The 24,523-nt window shown below is 45.0% G+C and overlaps 1 protein-coding gene across 5 annotated transcripts in view; it reads left to right on the top strand.

Moving 5' to 3' along the window:
* Window positions 1–689: 689 nt before the first annotated feature.
* GK (glycerol kinase) overlaps window positions 690–24,523 on the top strand; it is a 111,690-nt gene continuing 87,856 nt past the window's right edge. For all 5 annotated transcript variants that reach the window (XM_087938177.1, XM_026716066.2, XM_087938176.1 and 2 more), the window contains exon 1: window positions 690–907. In XM_087938177.1, the coding sequence (XP_087794303.1) occupies window positions 824–907 (84 nt within the window). In that variant the 5' untranslated portion in view covers window positions 690–823. The remainder of the gene's footprint in view (window positions 908–24,523) is intronic.

Below are 24,523 nucleotides of genomic sequence, written 5' to 3'. Positions count from 1 at the left end.
CTTCTTCAGGGATTAGAGGTGGCCGAATGGGGACAAGTGTTATTGCTTTCTGTTTCAGAATACTATCCTCAGTAACGGTGTATGCTGTGAAATGTTTCATTTTTCCAAATTCTGATCCGTTTAACTATTCTTGATCGCATGCTGTAGAAATGCTTATATCCAAAAATATAGATATGTGATAAACTTCAACCTTTTACACAACCTTTGATGACATTTCAGGAATTAAAGTAGAGCTCCTCGCTTGCTCACCAGAAAAAGTCGTAAAGATTTTTTAATGGTAACGATTACTGCCAAGTAAACGTGCAAAGATTTGTAACTTTCAGCATAGGAGAAAGGGAGATCGCGTTGCCTCTTGACGGACTGGAATGACGAATTATTTCACAATAGGCAGAGGAACGCGGAAATCGTTCTAAATTCCTGTCAAGGAGGCAATGATTCTCTCCCCAGCATTTTGCAATCCAAGACAGCGACTTCCAGGAAAGCTCGAATTAACCTTTCAGGTTTCAGCCCACCAGACACGTCAGAGGCATGTGATCAACCGACTCAGAGGCAATTGTCCACTCCCGAACCTTTCACCTATTTCCTGCGCTTGGTGAAAAACTCCGCCCTCTTTTGCTCCAGTCTGCCTGCTGATTGGCGCTCGAGAACAGGGCGCTCGTATGTGGGCCAGCCCCCTGTTCTCCGCCTTCAGTCTTTGCTTTGAGAAACCATGCGCGTTTGGCTTTGAGGGCGCCGGCGTGAGAGCCTCTGGATTCTCTGCCGCTTCTTGCTCGGGCAGGGTCGCCTAGGAAACGGGACAGGGGCGCGCCGACCGAGCCTCCCTATGGCCGCGGTTGTGGCCCAGAAGGGAGCGATGGGTCCCCTAGTGGGAGCCATCGACCAAGGGACCAGCTCCACAAGGTTCTTGGTAAGCGCAAGTAAACACGAGGAACAGTTGCTGTTTCCATTCGAGGGCAAGGCGAGCGAGCCACAAAGGAAAGGCGATTGCCTTTGGGAATGTGGAGGACCCCGGCCGGGAAAGGCGGCGGGCATGTAACTGCAAGGGGAGCCGCTTGCCCAGTGGACTGCGCGAGATAGGCGCCCGGACGTTCCTTAACAGGTGTTCAGGTTCATCTGTGGAAGCGAGAGGAAGGATAGATGAATGGACAGTTGAATAGCGATAATGGGAAGTTGTTTTGGCCCACTGCAAAACAAAGTGAAAGGCTTCTGGAGTTGAGGATGTCTTTTGGATGTGATGCAAACCTTCACTACATTTGGTTCATTTAATAAGTTAAGCTCTGCCGAAATAAATAGTGACATTATTTTTGCTGCCGTCATTAACATAATAATCCTGCTCCTTTGTCTTTCTTTTTGACAGAAAAATAGAACAGATTTTTACTGTTTTAAAATGGGATGGTATTTTTAATTGCTCCTAAGTGGAACTGAAATTTTATCTTTTCCTCTGCTGAAGTGAAAGGTAGTTTCAATTGGTTTGGCTTCCATTAGCAGCTAGAATATGTATCTTGTCATTCTTCCCAGCCAGCTTTCAACAAGCAAAGTCAATGGAGGAAGTCAGATTCACTTAACAAATTTATTTATTTATTTTGTCAAACGATTATTAGATAACAGGTATAAGTATAAACATGGTTATAAATACATGAAATGGATACGAATAAGAAAGAAAGAAACAATAGGATGGATGGTAGGCATGTTTGTGCACTTATACAGACCTCTTAGGAAAGGGATGAGGTCAATAGTAGAGAGTCTAAGGTTAAAGTTTTGAGGGTTTGGGGAAGAAACCACAGAGTCAGGTAGAGCATTGACTATTCTGTTGCTGAAGTCGTATTTCCTGCAATCAAGTTTGGTGTGGTTTATCTTGAGTTCATATCTATTGTGTGCTCTTGTATTGTTTTGGTTGAAGCTGAAGTATTCATTGACTGGTGGGACATTGCAATATATAATTTTATGTACTATACTTAGATCAAACCAAAGGTGGCGTAGTTCTAGGTTGTCTAGGTCTGAAATTTCAAGTCTGGTGGCATAAGGTATTCTGCTACGAGTAGAGGAGTGGAGGACTTTTCTCATAAAATATTTCTGGACTTTCTCAATTGTAATAATATCAGATATGTAATGCGAGTTCCAGACTGATGAGCTGTATTCAAGTATTGGTCTAGCAACTGTTTTGTTTGTTCTAGTTAATAGTGTGATATTACCAGAGAAAAAGTTACGTAAGATTAGGTTAACAACTCTTAATGCCTTTTTGGCTATGTAGTTATAGTGGGCTCTAGCGCTTAGATCATTAGAGATGAGTACTCCAAGGTCCTTGACAAAGTTTGTGTCATCAACAAGGTCTTGACTATTCAGCCTGTATTTTATTTTCTGATTTTTTTTGCCAACATGTAAGACAGAGCATTTATTTGTTGAGATTTAAAGGTGCCATTTGTTTGGCCATTCTGACACATAGTCGAGGTCTTTTTGAAGGGTAGCAGTATCGTCAGTAGTGTTGGATAGTTTTATATCATCAGCAAAAAGAATGCAGTTGCTCTTAATATGATCACAGAGGTCATTTATGTAGAGTATGAAGGGAGTTGGTCCTAGAACGCTGCCTTGGGGACACCACTGTTGACAAGTACAGGATTTGATAGGACACTCCCAATTTTGACCATTTGTTGCCTGTTTGACAGGAATGCTTCTGTCCAGTTATGCAGGTATCCAGAGATACTATAAGATTTTAGTTTTAGGAGTAGTTTGTTGTGTACCACTGAATCAAAGGCTTTACAGAAGTCTATGTAAATTGTGTTTTGCCCTGATCAAGTTATGTAGTCCATGTTTTTACAGTGTAAGAGTTGCAGATTACAGGATAGTTTTTTTCTGAAACCAAATTGTTTGTTAGAGAGTTGTTTGTTTGTCTCTAAGTGGAGGATAATGGATTGGTTAATAATTGATTCCATGACTTTGCAGGTGATATAGCATAAAGAGATTGGTCTGTCATTTTCAACCTTGTTTGAAATGTCATTCTTGTCATTCTTCCCAGCCAGCTTTCAACAAGCAAAGTCAATGGAGGAAGCCAGATTCACTTAGCAAATGCATGATTTAATTAACAGTTTTAATGATTTGCTTAACAATTGTGGAAAAAAGTCATAAAATGGGACAAAACTCACTTAAAAACTCCCTTAATGAGCCATGGAAATTTGGGGCTCAATTGTCTTAAGTCAAGGATGCTTTCAGATGAGGATTTTATAAAGCAGTTTCATCCTTTTCATCCTCTTCCACTGGACTTAGTTCATTACATAATCTTTAAATTCAAAGGTAATGAATGAGGGCAGCAAAAGTTTTTTAATGGCACTTAGGTATTTTTTTAGTGCAACTTACCTTGGGTATTTGAATCATCTATAAAATATATGAAGTAAACTTTTGTTTTCATTTTTGTTAGATTGACTTCTGCTCGTTACAGGTGGAAGTTTTAGTCATTAGTATCAGAAAGGAAAGAGTTTCTGTAATTTAATCAGTGTTAAAAGAGTTTGGTAAAAAAATCCTATGAATTTCACTAATGACATTTCTTAATATTTTTTTTTCACTCCACGAGTCATTTCTTTTTAAAAGGCAAAAGTTATTTGGAGAACTGACTAGAATTCATGAACTTGTTCTCAAGTTATGAAAGAATGATAAATCAAATTCATTGGCAGACTAAAGTACCTGCCTTTGTTGAAATAAAATGCTATCACAGAAACAAGAATGTTTAGATTAAAACAGTTTTAGTCTGGGAATGTACCAAGACAAAATATATTAACTGTACAGAAAGTTTAAATGTTTTGGTAGGCTCTTGCAACCTGCTTTCAACTTAGCATATATTTGTTAAATTTCAGAAGAACCTAAGCAAGAAACATTTTTATTAATAATGATACTAAATCAGGGTGGGATTCAAATTTCTTAACAACTGGTTCTGTGGGCGTAACCTAATTTGTGGGTGTGGCTTGGTGGTCATGTGACTGGGGTAGGAGTGGCTTTTTGACTGGGCATGGCTAGGTGGCCATGTGACTGGAGAGGCCTGGGCAGGTGGCCATGTGACTGGCAAACCAAATTTAAGTGGTCCTCGCTTAATGGCCAGTTGCTTAGCAAGTGTTTTTTCCCAGTTTCCAAGGCCAGGGGAGTCCTGGAGAGGGTAGGGCAGGTGGCCATGTGAATGGCAAACCAAATTTAGGTGGTTCTCGCTTAATGACCAGGTCCTCGCTTAATGACCAGGTCCTTGCTTAATGGCCAGTTGCTTAGCAAGTGTTTTTTGCCAGTTTCCAAGGCCTGGGGAACTCTGGGGAGGGCAGGGCAGGTGGCCATGTGACTGGCAAACCAAATTTAAGTGGTCCTCGCTGAATGCCCAGGTCCTTGCTTAATGGCCAATTTCTTAGCAAGTGTTTTTTGCCAGTTTCCAAGTCCTGAGGAACCCTGGAGAGGGTAAGGTGAGGCTTGGGCAGCTACGAGGAGCTACAAGGAAGGCTGAGCAAGGCCCAGGCAGCTACGAGGAGCTATGGAGAGGGCAAGGCGAGGCTCGGGGAGCTATGAGGAGCTATGGGGAGTTTGCTATTTTGTGCCAGTAGTGGCACAAAAAACTTTCCTAGCCAAGACTACTTACCTGGACCAACAGTCCCTAATGGAATGCTCTCTCTATAGCTGAGAGAGAGAAGCCAGGGGAAGCCCATGTTTGGTCGCCTAACCTTTTTAGAATGCAGGTTAAAATGTACTGAAGTTTTTTACAGCCTTATGCATATCTATATAGTACAAAATAAAGATAATAGTACAAAATCATCTAAGAAGTTAGATTAAGAATGGAATTGATAGGCACATTCACAGAGCAATACTGAATACTTTTTCTGAAATTTATTCCTCAGTTTAAAAAACTGGAATATATGAATTCAGTATTGGGCTCTGCTAGTGTAGCTATTCAAGAGGATGTAGTGTCAAGGCTAGCAAAAATGGTAAAGCAACATATAGATTTAAATTTTAAAAACAGAAATATTTTTGTTGGTACCCACATAAATAAAGGGAATACAATACATATTTAATGTTACACGTGTTAACAGCAGCTAGAATTATGTTTGCACAAACCAAGAGATCCTCATAGATGAAAATGAAATTAAAAAATTACAATGTGCAGAAATGGATAGAGATAAAAGATAGAAATTAGGCAGAGAATGATCACTGCTGTGTATGAATTAAATACAGAAGGTTGATAATTATGAACATGTTGATATAATTAACAAAATTAGAAATAAGCCAATACAAAGAAATTTAAATAATTTTTCTATTACTCTGCTGTTCTTGTTGATATTTAAGTATCAATATGTAACATCAGTGCAGCAAAACAATTTTCATTTATGAAATATTTTACAATACTTTATGATATAAGTATAATAGAATTACAGAGGTAAGGTAAAGTAAGGATATATATTTTATAGAATAGATTGGTGGTGATGAAATGAACATTATAGATAAAGTAAAAATAGTGATTTGCTCGCATAAATGATGTAATAGTAAAGTCTAGTAAGTAATTAATAATAGTAATATAAATATATATAGTGGATTTATGATATAAGGATTAATGCAAATTGGAAGGGAAAGACTGCAGAGATTGTGCACAAGTGTTTTGTACCAACTGACACACTGTATGTAACTGAAGATCGTTTATGTTTTATGTTTGTTTTGTTTAGTTAAAAAAAATAAAACACTTATTTTAAAAAAAATCCATTTATGCATGCATGCAGGTTTTTGTTACATTGTTGCTATATATTGAACAATGTAACAAGAAGTTGCCTGCCTCATTTTTGGTAAGTAGCTTTTTTAATTTATGTATTTATTAATCATAAAAACAAAATGGTTACTAAAGAAATTAAATACATAAATAAAAATTATTTTACTATTCATCTTGATGTTTCTATATTTAACAGTATTGTAACATTTTGTTTATGTTACATTGATGCTATGTACAGATATTTGTTTCTGATTTGCTTTTTCCCAATAGGAAAAAACAAAGGAGAAAGAAACATCAAGATGAATAGTAAAATAATTTTTATTTAAGTATTTATTTATTTATTTAGTATCCATTTTTTATGATTAATAAAAACAAAAACAGATACTAAAAAATAAATAAATACATAAATAAAAAAGCAACTTACCAAAAGTAAGGCAGGCAACTTGGCTAGCCAGCTATGCTGGGGTCCTCCTCAGTCTTCAAGCTTGTGAGGATGGCCGGCCCAGGAGTCAGCACTCGACCGGGCTGGCAGCGGTGGCAGCGGCAGGAGAAGGTAGGTGACCGGCGGGGCTTGCTGCTTTGCCTCCTCACTCACCAATCGGTGGTGGGAAGGCAAGGCAGCAACCCTTGGGCCGTGGTGGGCGTGAGGAAAGGGGGCACCAGCCTAGCCAACATGGCAGCCACCGGCCGATCTAGCCAAGATGGCAGCTGCCAGGTGGATGAGGCAGTGTTGGCCAGCCTGGGAGTCAGCACTTGACTGGGGCTGGCAGCAGCGATGGCAGGAGGAGATAGCAGACCGGCGGGGCTTGCTGCTTTGCCTCCTCACTCACCAATCAGTGGAGGAAAGGCAAGGCAGCAACCGTTGGGCCATGATGAGCGAGGGAAGGTGGCGCCAGCCTAGCCAAGATGGCAGCTGCCCACCGGTCTAGCCAAGATGGCGGCTGCCAGTTGGATGAGGCAGTGACAGCTGGCCTGGGAGTCGGCACTCGACCGGGGCTGGCAGTGGTGGTGGCAGGAGGAGGTAGGGGACCGGTGGGGCTTGCTGCTTTGCTCCTCACTCACCAATCAGCGGTGGGAAGGCCAGGCAGCAACAATGAGGGCACGGGTGAAGGAAGGTGGTGGCGGGCAAGGCAGGGCGCGTTGGCGAGGGCGGTGGGTGTCCCGGGAGTCAGCACTTGACCAGGGCTGGCGGTGGCAGGTAGGCGCCTGGGTTGGAGGTCATACTTACCAATCCGCATCTTTGGAGGCCAGGGTAGGCAGTCCGGGCAGGCGAGGACGGCTAGCAGTGGCGGCTGAGGCTTGCGTCTTCTTTAATGGCAGCCGCCGCGGGAGGCAGTCTAGGCAAGGCAGGCAGGCAGGCCTGGGAGACAGGCTGAGCAAGGCAGGGCCTGGAAGGCAGGCCGGCTGGTCGAGGGCAGTTAGCGGCAGTGGCGACCGGGGCTTGCAGCTTGCCCTCACTCACTCAGCAGGGCAGCAGAAGGCAGGTAGCGACAGCTGGCTGGCTGGCTGCCTCGGCTGCTGTGGCTGCTGGTGTGAGCCAAGGCACCAGGCAGAAAGATGTAGGTAGTGCATATGCGCTATAAGGGGCGGGGCACAGCGGGCAGGGGAGAATGAGGCAAGGGTTTTTGCGCATGCACAATAAAAACCCAGTTTTTGGCCCGTAGGAGTGGTGAAGAGGGGCAGGGCCATCCAGAGGTCGGTTTTACCGGTTCTTAGAACTACCAGTGACGTGAACAACTGGTTCTATAGAACCGGTGTGAACTGGTAGAATCACACCCCTGTACTAAATCCAGTTTTGTGTACCATATGTATTAAAAGTTACAAATGGAATCAGAGTCCCTCAGAAGGAATTGTGAACTGGCAATGATATAAAATGGAGCCGAAGACAGCCACAAAGACTAAGGAACCAGTAAGTGGACTGGTTCTTATTAACCTTTTTGGATAAGGAGAGGATGGAACATCACTCATATGTGGTCCATATGCCCCCACCCCCAGTCTGGAGTCTGTGTACTTCCCTCCATGAGGAGACTGCAGGGCAGCATTTTCTGTGTTTGAACTCTAGGAGATGATGGAATCAACCATGTTACTTGCCAGCCTTTCAAAAAGATTTTATTGATTTATATTTCATGTTTCTAAACTGCCCATCTCCTTCAAAGTTGTTAAATTCACAAACCTCATTTTCTAAATTACTTTTGGAAATTGACTATTAACCATCTTAAAATTATTAGAAACTTTTAGAATTACAAGTATGGATAGAATATGAACTTAAGAACTTAAAGAATTTGAAATGAACAGCAACTAGCTAAGTAGAATTTTGAGCTAAGAAAGTTATAAATGGACTAATGATCCAGATGAATTTGGAATATTTTTACTTTTTGATTTTGGAATTAAGTTTAAAAAATAATCAACTTCTTGTGGGAAACAACCTATTTTGGCTATCCTGGCTCTTGTAAATCATAACAGAAGATAAGTGATGATTTTATAAACTAGAACTAGAAGATACCAAAGTTTCTAAGCAAAAGGAAAAAAAATACAGAACTTTTGTTGATGTCAGTTAATACTAGAATTTACAAAATGACTCAATATGTGAAAACAACCAAAATATTACACAAGATCGTTGAAGAACGTAGTAAGAAATTAGTAACTATATTGTCAACACTGTCAGTGATATTGTCTTCTTGTTACTGAACTTCGACCCTGTGTAGCTTAGAATGAAAGGGATGTTTTGTTGAACTCATATAGACAGAATGTCTGTAGGTAGACAGGTACAGCCTAAACAGATGGAACTTCCTAACTGAAAGGGTTTCTAGGAGCTTAGATAAAACAGAGGATAGGTTTCTCTTAGGACAAAAGAAACGTTCATTTAATTCAATTTGGATACCATCCAACTCCATTTGACACTTTTTATCTTTAAAAAAATGGCCTCTTAATGGCACATAGGGCATTTGGTGTGGTCATTTCTAGGTGTTTTCTGTGCAGAAGAGATGGTGATTTGATAAGTGAGCTCATTGAAAACGTTCAAGAGACTTGATTAATACATTAAGTACATGCAGTCATGAAAAAGAACATCTGAATGGGACCTTTAGGCTTTGCTTCCAGCCACCCGCCTTAGCCCATTCACACACAGCTTTTCTCCTCTGTTGGCCCTCCTCTGGCCATTCTCCCTGGCTGATGGGCTTCTGGCCTTCCTCCCCTTGCCCTGGCCCATTCGCCGAGATACCGTTTAATTCAGATGTTTCACTCCATGGGACAAGAAGCCGCGGGCCAGTCAGGTGGCAGGCAGCAATGATGGCACTGGGAAGGGTGACTGAAGGGGCTGGAAGGGGTATGTGATTGGTGACAGGTTACAGAAGAGCAGGATCTGCAAGGGGGAGTAGGCAGGTTCCACCACAGCATTTCAATCGGGTTGAGATCTGGACTTTGGCTGAACCATTGCAACCCCTTGATTCTTTTTCAAACATTCTGTTATAGATTTGCTGTGTGCTTAGGATCATTGTCCTGTTGCATGACCCAATGTCAGCCAAGCTTTCGCTAGAGTCAAATGACTTTACATTTGACTCTAGAATACTTTGGTATAAAGAGGAATTCATTATCAGTTCAGTGACTGCATAGTGCCCATGACTGGTGGCTGCAAAACAAGCCCAAATTATCACCCCTCTATCACCATGCTTGATAGTTGGTATAAGATGTTTGTCTGATGTGCTTTGTTTGGTTTTTGCCAAACAAGGCACTGTGAATTATGGCCAGACGTCTTCACTTTAGCCTTCTTTTTATTAATAAATTATTTTTTAATAGTTACAATAACTCCCTCTTTCTTTTCTTTTTTTAAATTTTTATTAACATTTTAAAACATTGAACGTGGTGGAGTCGTTTTGACATACCTTTTTGTTATCATTCTAGTGAAATATAATAGAATATAGATCTTATATACATTTGTATATATACATATACATATATACATTTATTCATCCTTACTTGCATCTTTCAACATTCTTGGTATTATTTTAGTCTCATGATGTCCTCTTAACAATTCTTTTCCCTTCCTTTCTGTCCTCAGCAATAGTAAAATCTATTCCAAATTATGTAATATTGAATTTCTATTTCCTAGCCCCTGCGCAAAGGGTATCGACCTAGGGGGAGGTTTCCCTCGCGCCTAGGGGCTTAAGCGGGCAGGATCGCAGTGCTTCGTGTGAGCCCCCCCCATCAGATCGCTTCTCTGCCTCCGTGCCGCCTCAGCGGCTCGTTAATTTGCGCTCAAGTGCGTCGCTGGTTTTCCCCCCACCCGAACGCTGACCTTGGGAAGGGCTAATTTCCTCCTTGCAGCCCCTCTAGGCACGCTGAGCTAGCTGGAGGAGCCCTCCCTTCCGTCCCGAGGGGCCCCGACGATAGCTCAGCTCGCGGCCGCCATCTTGGCACCACCTCGTGTTCGGGCACCATTTTTTTCTTCTATTCTCTGCTGCGGTTGATCTAAGCTCCCATCGGACCCCTGGGTCATGAGCTAAATTTCTTAGTGCTCCTTTGACCTTCCTGGTCAAGCACATCTGTTGGCTTCCCACAGCCTCACTCGGGGCGAAGATCAGCAGTCTAACTCTCCCCTCCAGTCTCCGTCTGGAGGTCTACTGCTAGGCCTCTCTGATACAGGCCTCAGGCGTCCATTTGGCAAATTCGGTTTTCTTTTCTCTAGCCAGTTTCGTTTTTCCCTCGTTGATATCCTATACAGTCCAAGTTTTTCAACCTCGTTATTGTACTTAATAGAAAAAAAAAGAATTCCTTTTTATATTCAAAACATAAAGTATATCAGATAAAAAACTTTTATATATAAAAAAAACAAGGAATACAATTCTTGTATATATTTATACCTTTTTGCTACCTTAAGTACCTTCTCCTGGCAATAGTATATTCTAAATTCCAAAAGGGGGTGCAGGCCAGCTCAGAGATCACCCAGCCTTGGTCGTAGGCCGAACTCTAGGCGAGCCAACCGCCTCTAGTGATACTTATCCAATTTCACTTATCAAAATGGCAGATGACAATTCCTCCAAACGCCCTTCTCTGAAGGCTAAATCTAAGTCTTACCACTTGCGCAGGCAGGCTAAGGAACCCTCCAAGGCCTCCCAGCGGGATGCCTTAAGGCGCCATAAGGCGTTGGAAAAGAAGTTTGATAGGCGATCCGGGGAGTCACTTTCGAGGCCTCCAGCCCTTCCTCCTTCCACTCCCTTCACCTCTACTCAACCCCCCCCCCTCCAGACCTCTCTTCCCGATCCAGGCGCAGCTCACCTCAGGGTCTTCAGGCCCCGGGACCATCGACCAGATGGACTCCTGAAGCCACCTTTACACCTACGGCCGCTGGTCTGCGCCAAGAGGATCCTTCTACTTATGGAGGTCCCAGATCACATCAAGGCATGGATGGAACTGGCTATCCGCCAGGGTATTGCGGAGGGTCTGCAACACATGTCCAGACCTGACTTCTCCCCAAGGGCTCCTGAACACGAGTCTCTGTCCATCAGATCCCTTCCAAGATCGGATCCTCCTATTGGTCAGGTACTCTTACAGAGGGATAGCCCTCCTCCGGAAAGGGACCAGGAGGAGGAGGAAGGGGTATTCGATTATTTCAGGGAAGAGGAGGAGGAATCCCAAATGGGATCTTCTCATTTCAGTGAGCCTCTCTTAGAGGCAGAACCGAGCGAGGGGGAAATGTCGGAGGATGAGGGGCTTACCCCCGACCAGCCTACATTCGTGGGGTTGTTCAAGCCCCACATGTTCAAGTCCCTTCTGTTTAAGGCCAAAAACATCTTTGGCCTACTTTCCCAGTCTCCCTCTGCTCCCCCCCCACATCAGAAGGCCAAGAGGACTCCATATTTAAGCAGCCCCTGGTGGAGGCCGAGGTCATCCCGGCCCCACCCATTTTTTCAGACCTAGTGACGAAGCAGCTGAATTCCACGGGGGGCCCCCCTGCACCTTCCAACCAGGACAAGAGATTCTTTAATCTCGACTCGGACTTTTCTAGACTTTTAGACATCCCCGAGATTGATCAGCCCATCATGGACCTAGCGTCCTCCTCCACCCCCAATGAGGCATTGGAGGCGCTAAAGCCCGAAGACAAACGGGCGGAACTGGCCTTACGCCGGGCCCACCAATCTGATGCTTGGGCCATTAGATTGGCCACGGCCGCCTCCTTTTTCACCAGGTCCTCAATCCGGTGGCTTCGTCAGTTGAAGCAGCACATCCCCTCCTCCAACACACATGCACATCAGGATATAGCCAAGCTCGTGGCGTCAGCGGAATTCGCGGCTGACGCCACTTACCAATCAGTGAAGTTTTTCTCTAGAGCTATAACTTCACATGTCACGGCCCGCCGCCTGCTCTGGCTCAAACACTGGCAGGCGGACATTAAAAATAAAGTTAAACTGGCCACCGCTCCCATTAAGGGAGACAAACTGTTCGGCTCAGCTCTAGATCCCCTGCTGGTTGAGGGCAACAGTAAGAAAAAAATTCTCCCCTCCCTCTTTTGGAGGTCAGAACCGAGAGGCCCTCAGCCCTTTCGGAGAGGCTCCCCCCATCCCTTCTATCAGCCCTCCTTCCCGCCCAGATACCCGAGACCCCCTTCCTTTCGATCCAAACCTCAGGATCGAACCGACACGGGCAACAGAAGCAGAAGGGGCGGCAACTATAGGAAACCCTTTAGGGGATCAGGGGGAAGACCCTTCCGTCGTCCCAGATAGAATACGTTCTTCCCTCCCCATTGGCGGCTGCCTCAGACACTTTGCCGCCCAATGGGAAGCATCTACCTCCGACGCTTGGGTTAGAGACACCATCAGGTTCGGTCTTGCCCTTGAGTTTCGGTCCGCCCCCCGACTTCTTCATGACATCCCCCCCTCAAGGGATCCCTCCAAACATCAATTGATGGATGCCGCCATCCAGCATCTCCTTGACATTCAGGCCATTCAACCCGTTCCCTCAGCCCAGCGAGGGCGGGGATTTTACTCCCACCTCTTCGTGGTTCCCAAGCATTCCGGGGGATGGAGAGCAATTTTAGATTTAAAACGACTTAACCTTCATTTAATTCAGCGCAAATTCAAGATGCACACCTTGCAATCTATCCTCTTGGGTACCAGGCAAGGGGACTGGCTATCCTCTATAGACCTTTCCGAAGCATATTTACATATCCCAATCCGGCCCTCCCACCATAAATTCCTCAGATTTTGTTATAACAACCTTCACTTTCAATATGTGGCCCTCCCTTTTGGTCTGGCATCGGCCCCGAGGACCTTCACCAAGGTCCTCGCGGCTCTAGCGGCCCACCTCAGAAGCCTTTCCGTACGCCTCCACTGCTATCTGGATGATATTCTCATCCTCTCCCCGTCCAAACGCCAGGCAGAGAGGGACACCAGGATTACTCTCTCTGCTCTCCAGGCCCACGGGTTCCTTATTAACTGGAAAAAGAGCCAACTGGTTCCCTCCACCCGAATTACTCACCTGGGGGCCGTAATCGATTCGGTTTCAGAAAGGGTCTTCCTCTCCCCAGAGAGATTCCTCAGTATCCAAAGTTTGGTCAAACAGATTAGATGATCAAAAAAGGTTTCTTTACTTGACCTCTCCAAACTTCTAGGTAAGATGGTCTCATGCATATCCATTATTCCCTGGGCCCGTTTACAGAGCAGATCCCTGCAGTGGTTCCTGCTCCCATTCCAAAGATCCGGAAGAAGCAATTCGAGATCCAGGGTCAAGGTACCTCCACAGGTCCTCACATCCCTCCTCTGGTGGATCAACCCCGTCATCAACAAGGGCCAGCTCTTCAAGGAGCCCCAGAGGCTTACCCTTACCACAGACGCCAGCTTATCCGGATGGGGCGCTCACACCAACTCTCTCACGGCTCAGGGCAGATGGTCAAGGGCAGAACAAGGACGCAACATCAACTGGCTGGAGCTTCACGCCGTCCATCTGGCCCTGCGAAGCTTCCTCCCTCAGGTGCGCGGATGTCATGTCCTCATCCTCACGGACAACGTCACGGCCAAAGCGCACATCAACAGGCAAGGGGGTACCCAGTCTATTCAATTGATGAGGGAGGCCGAGCGTCTCTGTTGTTGGGCAGAGTCCAACCTCCTCTCGCTGAGGACAGATCATATCTCCGGAGTTTCCAACATCCAGGCGGACTGGCTGAGCAGGGTCATGGTGGACCAGTCAGAATGGTGCCTCCACCCATCCCTGTTCAGGGAGGCGTCCAGGATCTTTGGCCCACCGGTGCTGGACCTTTTTGCATCCCCGGCCAACGCACAACTTCCCAGGTTTTTCTTGAGGTACCAGTCCCACGGGTCGGAAAACCACAACGCGCTAAGCTGCCCCTGGCCCCCAGGGCTTCTGTACGCCTTCCCCCCTCTAGCCCTAGTGCCCAGAGTGATCCGGAAGCTCATCCTCGAGAAGGTGGATCTGCTGCTGGTGGCCCCCTATTGGCCCAGGCGCCCTTGGTTTGCGGACCTCTGCAACCTATCAGTAGCGCCCCCCTGGAGAATCCCCCGGACAGAATTTCCCTCTCCCAGGGGCCCCTGATGCACCCGGACCCTCAATGGCTCCAGTTAGCCGTCTGGAGGTTGAACGGAGCCGTTTAAAAAAAGAGAAATTCTCCAGTCAGGTAATTGACACCATCCTGGCTGCCAGGCGGCCCTCAACCACACGAATTTATGATGCCACTTGGAATGGCTTCTGCAGGTGGTGTCATAAGTCCCAAGTCAACCACCTCTCCCCCTCTATTGCTCAGGTTCTGGAATTCCTCCAAGAGGGCCTGCTCAAGGGGCTTTCCCCTAACACCCTGAGGTGACAAGTCGCAGCCCTGTCAACTGTTGTCTCCTGCGACAGCTTCGGCTCCCTCTCCCATCACCCTAGGGTCAGGGCCTTCCTCAGAGGTGCCACCAACCTGTGCCCCCCAACTGTTCACAGATATCCTACCTGGGACCTCAATAAGGTCCTCGTTTCGCTCACAAAGCACCCGTTTGAGCCTCTTAGGGAGTCCTCCCTTCAATTTTTAACGTTTAAGGTAGTTTTTCTGGTGGCCATTACATCAGCACGGCGAGTTTCAGAAATCGCAGCCTTATCAGTTAGAAAGGACCTCTGTGTGTTCCACGCTGACCGGGTGGTTCTTTGTCCCGACCCCACCTTCCTGCCTAGGGTCAACTCAACCTTCCACAGGTCACAGGAACTGGTCTTACCAAACTTTTGCCCCAGACCCTCAAGGGACAGGGAAATTCTCTGGCACACTCTAGATGTGAGACGGGCCTTGCGCATCTGCATCAAGCACACCCAGCCCCTGAGAAGGTCAGAATCCCTTTTCCTTTCCTTTCAGCTCAGGTCATTGGGGCTCAAAGTATCCCCCTCAACCATCAGCCGCTGGATTAGGGCAACTATCTCCAAATGCTACCAATCATAATCCCTTCCCGCACCCGGTGGAATCACTGCTCATTCCACTAGGAGTGCAGCTACTTCGGCAGCCTGGGCCACACAAGCCCCAATCGCTGACATATGCCGGGCAGCCACCTGGGCTTCCCCGTCTCCCTTCATTAGGCATTACAAAATAGACGTATATGCCTCAGTGGAGGCCTCGTTTGGCCGACGAGTCCTACAGAGGGTCATCAGTGACCCAGAGGGGCTTCCGGCCCAGACGGAGTCCCTCCCGTAGGACTGCCAAGCTTTGGTATGTCCCACTCTCTGGATGCTCCGAGCGGCTCGAGGGAGAATGGGCGTTGGTCCTTACCTGATACACCCCTTCTTGGCAAGCCGCGAGGAGCATCCAGCCCCACCCTATTTCTCCGTCTGGTGGGGAACTTGTTTCAGCCAAGGATCCACTAGTTCGATAGGACGAGTACATAGCCTTTCCTTTTCGTCCTCGCAAAAACTGGGGAACGCTGCATGGAGCCACGTGAGGGGGCGGAGCATTCCTCAATTGAAGCTCAGCCTGTGAGAGAGGACTCTGAAGCACCTCCCACTCTCTGGATGCTCCTCGCGGCTCACCGAGAAGGGGCATATCAGGTAAGGACCAACGCCCATTCTATGCATGTCCACCACATATGTTCCAGGTTTATGATGACACTTCCAGCATTTGGCTGGTTTATCTTTAAACATCTTTGCCAGTTTTGCTGGTGCAAAGTGCTATCTGTAAAACATCTTATACAAGTTTTCTTTATATGCTGTCAATATTGTTAATTTATAATTTCTTTCCCATATTTTCTGCCATTTATCTAATTCTATCGTGTACCCAAAGTTTTTTCCCCATGCTATCATTGTTTCCTTTACTTGTTGCTCTTCTAGTTTAACACCTAGTAGATAGCAATACAATTTTTAAATCAATGTATGTTCTGTTCCTGTTAGTATTTTATCCAACTCTGTCAATTCTTTATAAATACCTTCCTCTTTTACATCTTTTTCATATCTTGATTGTATTTGCATGTATGAGTATTAATCCGTATCAAATCCTTGTTCATTCAATTCTTGTTTGTTTTTGAGCTCACCCTTTCATTTAATACAGTATAACTTTATATCTAACAATAGTTCCCATTTTACCAATATTTGGATGTATGAGTACTTCCATTGTTGATAACCAGACTGGAATTTTCAAATAATGTTGTTCCCTAGTTTTTTCCCATGCTAACAACAAAGCATTCCTAACAAAATGTCTTTGAAAGTAACCATGTACCTTACTTCCTCCATACCATAAATATGCATGCCAACCCAATTGTAAATCATGTCCCTCCAGTGTCAACAATCTTGTATTTCTTAACAAAATCCATTCCTTCATCCAAGTTGATACCATAGCCTGATAATATATTTCCCAATTAGATAGTCCAAATCCTCCTCTTAATCTTGCATCCTGTAATGTTTTATAGTTAATTCTTGCTTTTTTCCCTTGCCATATATATTTTAATATTATTTTGTTAATCTCTTCAAAGTATTTTTTCTCTAATTTTATTGGAATTATTTGAAACAAATACAACATTTTTGGTAGTTTATTCATCTTAATAGTTGCTATTCTCCCTATTAATGATATTTGCATATTTGTCCATTTTTCCAAATCTGTCTTAATCTGTTATCTTAGTTTGTAATAATTATGTTCCTTAATTGTTCCACTTCTAGCCATCAACTGAATCCCTATATATTTTATTTTCTTAACAATCTGAATATCTAATCTCTCCATTAACTCTTTTTTCTGTTCCTCTATAATGTTTTTTAACCAATATCTTAGTTTTCCCTTTATTTATTTTCAGTCCTGCTATTTTTCCATATTCCTCTATCGTTGATCAATTTAGGTCCAGTTCTTCTATTATAAAAACCAAATCCTCTGCAAATGCCTGTATTCTTCTATTTCCATCTCTTTTATTTCCCCATCTTTCCTAATTTTTCTATTCAATACTTCCAAAGTTAGTACAAATAATAAAGGTGACAAGGGACATCCTTATCTTGTTTCTTTCTTGACATTGATTTTCTCAGTTAATTCTCCATTTACCATCACCTTTGCATATTGTTTATAATATATTGTCTTAATCATTTTAATAAACCTTTTCCCAAAGTCCATTTCTTCCATTTGTGCCGTCATAAACTGCCAGTTCACATTGTCAAAAACTTTCTGTGCATCTAGGAATGTCAATGCCATCTGTTTCTCTAGATGTGCTTCATAGTATTCCAAGGTCTTCAGGATTATTCTCATTTGTCTCTTAAGTAAAAATCATTTTGTCAGTGTGTTCTCCCTTCAAAATCCAAGAAAGAAATACTCAGACTCCATGGATTAGAGCAAAGTTATCCTTTTACTGGAAATTAAAGTGGAATTCCGAATCTGAGAAATTGGCGCGCAGATCACATATACAAAGGAATGGAATTGTTCCCACCCCCCAAAGTCCAAAAGACTCTTCCAATTAAAAGTTCTGAATATGATCATGTGGGCATCTTCAGGTGGTGATGAGGCCTCTGTCCGTTGACCTTGACATATTTTGATAAAACTTCGCAGCTGCGCAAAAAGGGATAGAAGCTAGCAAGGAAATGGAAAGTTAAAGACAAGAATTCATACACCCCCTCCCTTTGCTTACCCACAGTAAAGGAATGCAAAACACCTCCAGCTCTCTTTCCCCCAAGTCACCCCTCCCCCCGTTGCTAATGACAGCCGAAAAAATTAAGCCTGGCAGCAGAGAAGATGCAGCAGATAGGATAGGGTAGCCGAAGAGATCTTGAGGCTGACATTTGGACCCCCTAGAAAAAGGACATTAGTCCCTGTAAGAGAGAACAACACAAAAATATGTTAACAATTGCATACACCCCTATGGTTTATCAGGGTACTTAACATAAAAGTTCTTTAGCAATTCAGGAGCCCTAATGTCTTTCTCATTCACCCACTCGGCATAGGATGAGGGAAAATGTTTCCAGGCTACAAGATATTGGAGACGACCCCTCCATTTCCGAGAGTCTAAAATCGCTTTAATCTCGAAATGTTGTTCACCCTCGATCAACAATGGTACAGGGGGATCAGTCTGGGTCGGTCTCAATGTACAGGTATGTTCGGGTTTTAGCAGGCTCACGTGGAAGACCAGATGAATGCGACAAAGAGTTTTTGGTAGAGTCAACTGAACAGTCACAGGATTCACAATCCGCTCAATAGGGAAAGGCCCCACATACTTAGGACCCAACTTCTTCGACTTCTGAGTGGTCTGTAAATATTTATTTGAGAGGAACACTTTGTCGCCTACTTGATATGACTTCTGTGGAGCTCTCTTCCTGTCCGCAAATTTCTTATGGGACTGGTGCGCCTCGTCCAAAGCTTTATGAGCGACCAGCCAATTGAGTTGAAGTTGAGATATCCAGTCGTCCAACAAGTGGATATTGGGTTTTTCATGAGGAAGTTCAGGTATGGGCACAAAGTCTTGCCCCGTGGCCACTTTGAAGGGGGTAAACCCAGTACTGCTGTGGACAGAATTGTTATATGCCACCTCGGCAAAAGGCAGTAGATCCACCCAGTTGTCCTGCTGATAATTTATGTAACACCGGAGATATTGCTCCAACACCCCGTTAGTCCTCTCACAGGCCCCATTAGTTTGGGGGTGGTGGGCAGAGCTTAAGCCCCGGGTGGAGCCTATTAACTTCAAGAATTCCCTCCAGAAGTTCGAGGTAAATTGAACCCCTTGATCAGAAACTACACGCTCAGGGACACCATGCAGTCTGTAGACATGCATAATGAACAATCTGGCTAGCGACTTCGCCGAGGGAATCTTGGAGCAAGGTATGAAGTGTGCTTGTTTGGAAAACAAATCGGTCACCACCTAGATGACTCTGTGCCCAGCACTCTCAGGTAAGTCTACTATAAAGTCCATGGAGATTTCCTTCCAAGGAGCAGTTGGGCTGTCCACATTCTGCAACAGACCTGGGGGCTTACCAGGAGGTCTCTTGGCTGAGGCGCAAACTGGACAGCTTGCTACATAAGTCTCAATATCTTTTTTCAATGAGGGCCACCAGAACTGCCGTTTCACCAGGTGTAAGGTTTTCACGAAACCAAAGTGACCAGATGCCTTGGAGTCATGAGTCTGTTGTAACACTTGGCTTCTCAAAGTCTGTGGTACATACAGCTTTGCACCCACCCAAGCTAAACCATCTCTAACGGTGCAGTTATTCGCATTCGCACGGAACCACTCATCTGTTTTCAAGGCTTCCTTAAATCGTTCCATCAAGCCATTGGACAGATCCACCTCTTGCTTCCTCTTTTGCGCTCTGGTGACCACTGGGGCAGCCAGCTGTGTGGTGGACACAATCGGCCTTATCACTTCTATACGAACACTGTTGTATTGTGGCATTCTAGATAAGGCATCTGCCATAAATTTTTTCCCTCCTGGGATGTATTTCAGAGAGAAATTGAACCACTTGAAATACTGAGCCCACCTAACTTGCTTAGGGGATAACTTCCGAGGTGTTTTTAAGGCCTCAAGATTTTTATGGTCAGTCCATACCTCAAATGGGTGCTTCGCTCCTTCCAGAAAATGCCTCCAAGTTAGTAGGGCCCAACGGACTGCAAAAGCTTCCTTCTCCCAAACAGCCCATCTCCGTTCAGTGTCAGTCAACTTACGGGAGTTGTAGGCGCACGGTTGTAGTGTCCCCTTCTCGTTTAACTGAAGTAAGACCGCTCCCACAGCCACATCGCTTGCATCAGCCTGGATCACGAAAGGGGCGTCCATGTCTGGGTGCTTCAGCACTGGTTCTGCAGCGAATAATCTTTTTAGCTTCTCAAAAGCGGCTTGGCACTCCATGGACCAATTCAACAGCTGGCTGGGCTTTGGCTTCGCCTCCCCCTTTGTCTTTAGGAGGTTGGTGATGGGCATGGCTATTTTAGCAAAAGACGGGATGAATTGCCAGTAAAAGTTAGCAAATTCAAGGAAACTTTGAAGCTGTTTATGGGTTCTCGGTGGGGCCCAGTCCAATACGGCTCGCACCTTCTCCGGGTCCATCTCAATGCCCTTGGGTGAGATGCGATATCCCAGATAGTCGATTTTTTCTTGATGGAACTCACATTTGGACAATTTGGCATCCAATTTGGCAGCCTGCAGTTTGTGCAGCACAGAGCGTACCAGTTTCACATGTTCGTCTCTAGTCTCCGTGTAGATAAGGATATCATCAAGGTAGACCAAAACCCCCTTGTATAAATGTTCGTGGAGCACTTGATTGATCATTTGCATGAAAACGGCTGGTGCCCCCTGTAGGCCGAAAGGGAGAACGTTGAACTGGAAACAACCCATCGGGCAGTTGAACGCAGTTTTCCACTCGTCTCCCTCTTTAATTCGGATTCGGTAGTATGCCTCCCTCAAGTCCAACTTCGTGAAAATCTTCCCCTTGGCCAGGTGGGCTAGCATGCCTTCATCAGAGGGAGGGGGTACACGTTCTCCACGGACACCGCGTTCAGGTTTCGGTAGTCCACCACCAAGCGCTTGGAGCCATCTTTCTTCTCGCAGAACAACACGGGCCACCACTCGAGGTCTGGCGGGTTGGATGAAAGCCCGTTTCAAGTTCTTGTCAATAAACGATCTCAATTCCTCTAGCTCCCGTGGGGTCATCGAATACAGCTTCGGTTTCGGGAGCGTCACCCCCGGTAGAAATTCAATGCTACAATCGGTTGACCGATGAGTAGGGAGCTCATCGGAGCCTCTTCACTAAACACCTCTCTTAAGTCCCAGTACTCTTTCGGGATTTTCTCCTCCCCCTCCACGCGCTCAGCACCTGCGGAAGCTGTCTCAGCAGGGCTTTGGAGCTTCAGATGGGATTTCTCCTCCCCTTCCAGCGGGGTTGCTCCTCCCCTTCCGGAAGCCGATCGGTGCGGATCCGTATCCACCCCTCTCTCCAGTTCACATGGGGATTCCACTTCCGAAGCCAGGGCAATCCCAATATTAGAGGCTGTTCCATCCCAGGGGCCACAATAAAACACAGGGTCTCACGGTGGTTTCCCATGGTCATCTCTAGGGGTTCCGTTATAAAACGTGCAGGGCAACCTCCTGCCTCAGACCCATCCAGTTGGCAAAAGGATATGGGTGTTCTCAATTTTCTCAGTCCGATGCCCATACCCTTGACTACTTTCATGGTAATCATGCACCTCGTGCACCCCGAGTCTAATAAGGCCAGCATTTCCCCCTCGATCCCTGAGGTGGGCACCCTTAACTTTATTGGGATGGTCATGGGCCCTTGGTTAGGACTTACCGGGACGTCATCTTCCGAATCGGTCTCGCTCTCGTCGAGGGGAGTCGGAGGTCCCAGCTCCTCTCCCACCGGAGGGGCGACCTCTACAACTTCCCCTATCTTTAGCCTGGTTTCACGAGGCTTGGTTGAGGAGGGTTCGGACTTCTTCCCTGGCCCCCGCACTCCCTTTGGATCCAGCTTGGCCCGGCAATCCGCAATCCGGTGGCCCTCCTTCCCACAACGAAAGCAGGCGGTGGATTTGGCTCTTGCCATCACCCCTCCCTTTCAGGGTTTAGATGTCTCTCAGAGATGGGGGAGCGGTGCTCCATGCGGGGCCCCCTCTGCGTCTGCTTTGGGCTAGATCTATTTCTATGTCTTCCGCTAGCAAGTACCACAACTGCAAATCATGTGGATCCCTTCTGGAGATGCACATGTTGTATATATCTTCATTTAGGCCATCTTTGTAAGCTTCTATCAGAGCCCCCTGGGACCAGCCTCAGATGTGGTATGCCAGCTGTCTGAACTCTTGGGTGTAGTCAGCAACCGATCTTCCCCCTTGAGTTATGGTTTTCATTCTGATCCTGGCCCTTCTCTCTGCCAGAGGGTCTTCAAACCTCCTCCTCAAGGCAGTCATGAAAACATTGAGGCTCCGCAGTTGGGGGGAGTTATCATTATACAAAGTCACCACCCAGTCTGCTGCCATTCCCTCCAGGGTTCTGGTAACACATCTTACTTTGGCTGCTTCAGAGGTAAACTCCCTTTCATATTCTGCCATATAGCTCCCGACTTGTACCAGGAAAAACCCCAAATCCTTGGGATTTCCTCCAAACTTTACATCTAAGGGGGGCAGGCGGCGGCTCCCAGGCATCACACCTATTGCTGGGGCTCCCCGGGTGGCAGCTGGCTGTTGCGCTGGCGTAGGCTGGGCTAGGGAGGTGGGGGCAGCCCGACTTCCCCGGGCTGAACTCGCTCCCTCTTCCCCCTCATACTTTGGAGCCCTGCCGGGTTTCTCAGAAGCGTCCATAAAGAATTTCCCGGCTTGATCCAGCCTGCATTCCATCTCCTCCCCCTCTTGCCACAGCCGTTCCCTCGCACCTCTTCGACTTACAGTGATCCCAGGAGTGGGGGGGTCTTCCGGATCTCTTCATCCAACTCCTAACGACCATCTGGGCATCTCAGCTGGGTTTTCTTCCAGAGTAAGGTCGGCCAGTAGGTCGGCGGCTGGCATCTCTGGTAACAGCATAGGCTGCCCCCCCCCCCAGCTCCTTGGTCATCATCATCGCTGGCTGGAGATGACATGATGTGAAACCCCCTCGGAAGAAAAGTTGATGTTTTCTCCGGGTGGGCTGATGGGTAGATTCGGAATAATGTCAGTGTGTGCTCCCTTCAAAATCCAAGAAAGAAATACTCAGACTCCATGGATTAGAGCAAAGTTATCCTTTTACTGGAAATTAAAGTGGAAGCTACAGATGGAATTCCGAATCTGAGAAATTGGCGCGCAGATCACATATACAAAGGAATAGAATTGTTCCCACCCCCTAAAGTCCAAAAGACTCTTCCAATTAAAAGTTCTGAATATGATCATGTGGGCATCTTCAGGTGGTGATGAGGCCTCTGTCTGTTGACCTTGACATATTTTGATAAAACTTTGCAGCTGCGCAAAAAGGGATAGAAGCTAGCAAGGAAATGGAAAGTTAAAGACAAGAATTCATACACCCCCTCCCTTTGCTTACCCACAGTAAAGGAATGCAAAACACTTCCAGATCTCTTCCCCCCAAGTCACCCCTCCCCCCATTGCTAATGACAGCCGAAAGAATTAAGCCTGGCAGCAGAGAAGATGCAGCAGATAGGATAGGGTAGCTGAAGAGATCTTGAGGCTGACACATTTTTGATCTGAATGTATACTCTTTAGTCTTTCCACAATTATTGAAGCAAATATTTTATAATCTGTAATCAACAATGATATTGGTCTATAGTTCTTTATCTGTTGTAAGTCTGTGTCTTCTCTCGGTATTAACGTTCTATAAGCTTCCATCAGGTATTTTCGCTTCCATTAGTATTTCATTTACCACTTCTAACAGTATATTGCTCAAGGAGTCCTGTAGGTTTTTATACATTTCTGCTGGTTATCCATCTGGCCCTGGTGCTTTTGTCTTTTAATTGCTTCTGTCAGTTCCATCATTGTAATTCTTTCCTCTAACATTGTTTTAATTTCTCCAGGTATTTCAGGTAGTTCTGCTTTTTTCAAATATTCTTTAAGCTCTCCTCTTTCCACTTGTTCATATAATTCCCCATAGTATTTTTGAATTATTCCTTTTTTCATTCATGTAACACAAATTATCTTTATTATCCATTAGTTGGGAAATCTATCTCTTTTCCTTCTCTTTCTTTTATTTGTGTTCTAGCCATCTTCTTGGTTTATTTGCATTTACAAAAAAGTTTTCTTTGGCGCTTTTTATTTTTTGTGCTATTTCTTCTTTATTATTTCCATTTTGTGCTTTGTTAAATTAATTTTATTTTGTATGTCTTTGTGGATTATTTTGTAATTCTTTCTCCAACTTTTTGTATTCTTCTAACATTTTTTGCACCTGTCTTTCTATTTCTCTTTCCCATGTATGCTTTAACTATGATATATGCTTTAACTGTATCCCATACATTTTGTAGTGAGGTTTCCTCTTTTCTGTTTTTATCAAATAAAATTTCCAATTCTTTTTCCATATATTTGATGTACTCCTTTTCTCTTAGTATTTTATTATTCATTGTCCATCTTGATTTTTTCCCCTTCCATATTATTTTAATCAGATTATGATCTGCCCAAGTGCTTGTTTCAATACTTATTTCTTGTATATTTAAGATTAAATCTGCTGATATACACATCATATCAATCCTGGACCAGGATAAATGTCTATTCGAATAAAATGTGTATTGTTTATATTTTGGATGTATTTCTCTCCATCCAAATTGCTAACTCTTCTTTAATTTAGAAAAATGATTTTGGTAATGTTTTTCTTTTCTTTTTATTTGTCTTTTGTGTTTTATAGTCCATTTTAGAATCCACTATTGCATTAAAGTCTCCTAGAATACATATACCTTCATATTTTAATTCCACTATTTTCT

This window comes from Pseudonaja textilis, chromosome 8 (genome assembly GCF_049901715.1).
Source record: "Pseudonaja textilis isolate UNSWEBS1 chromosome 8, rPseTex1.2, whole genome shotgun sequence".
Lineage (NCBI taxonomy): Eukaryota > Metazoa > Chordata > Lepidosauria > Squamata > Elapidae > Pseudonaja > Pseudonaja textilis.
The sequence above is the reverse complement of the archived record's forward strand: the minus strand, read 5'-3'. Positions and strand labels throughout refer to the sequence as shown.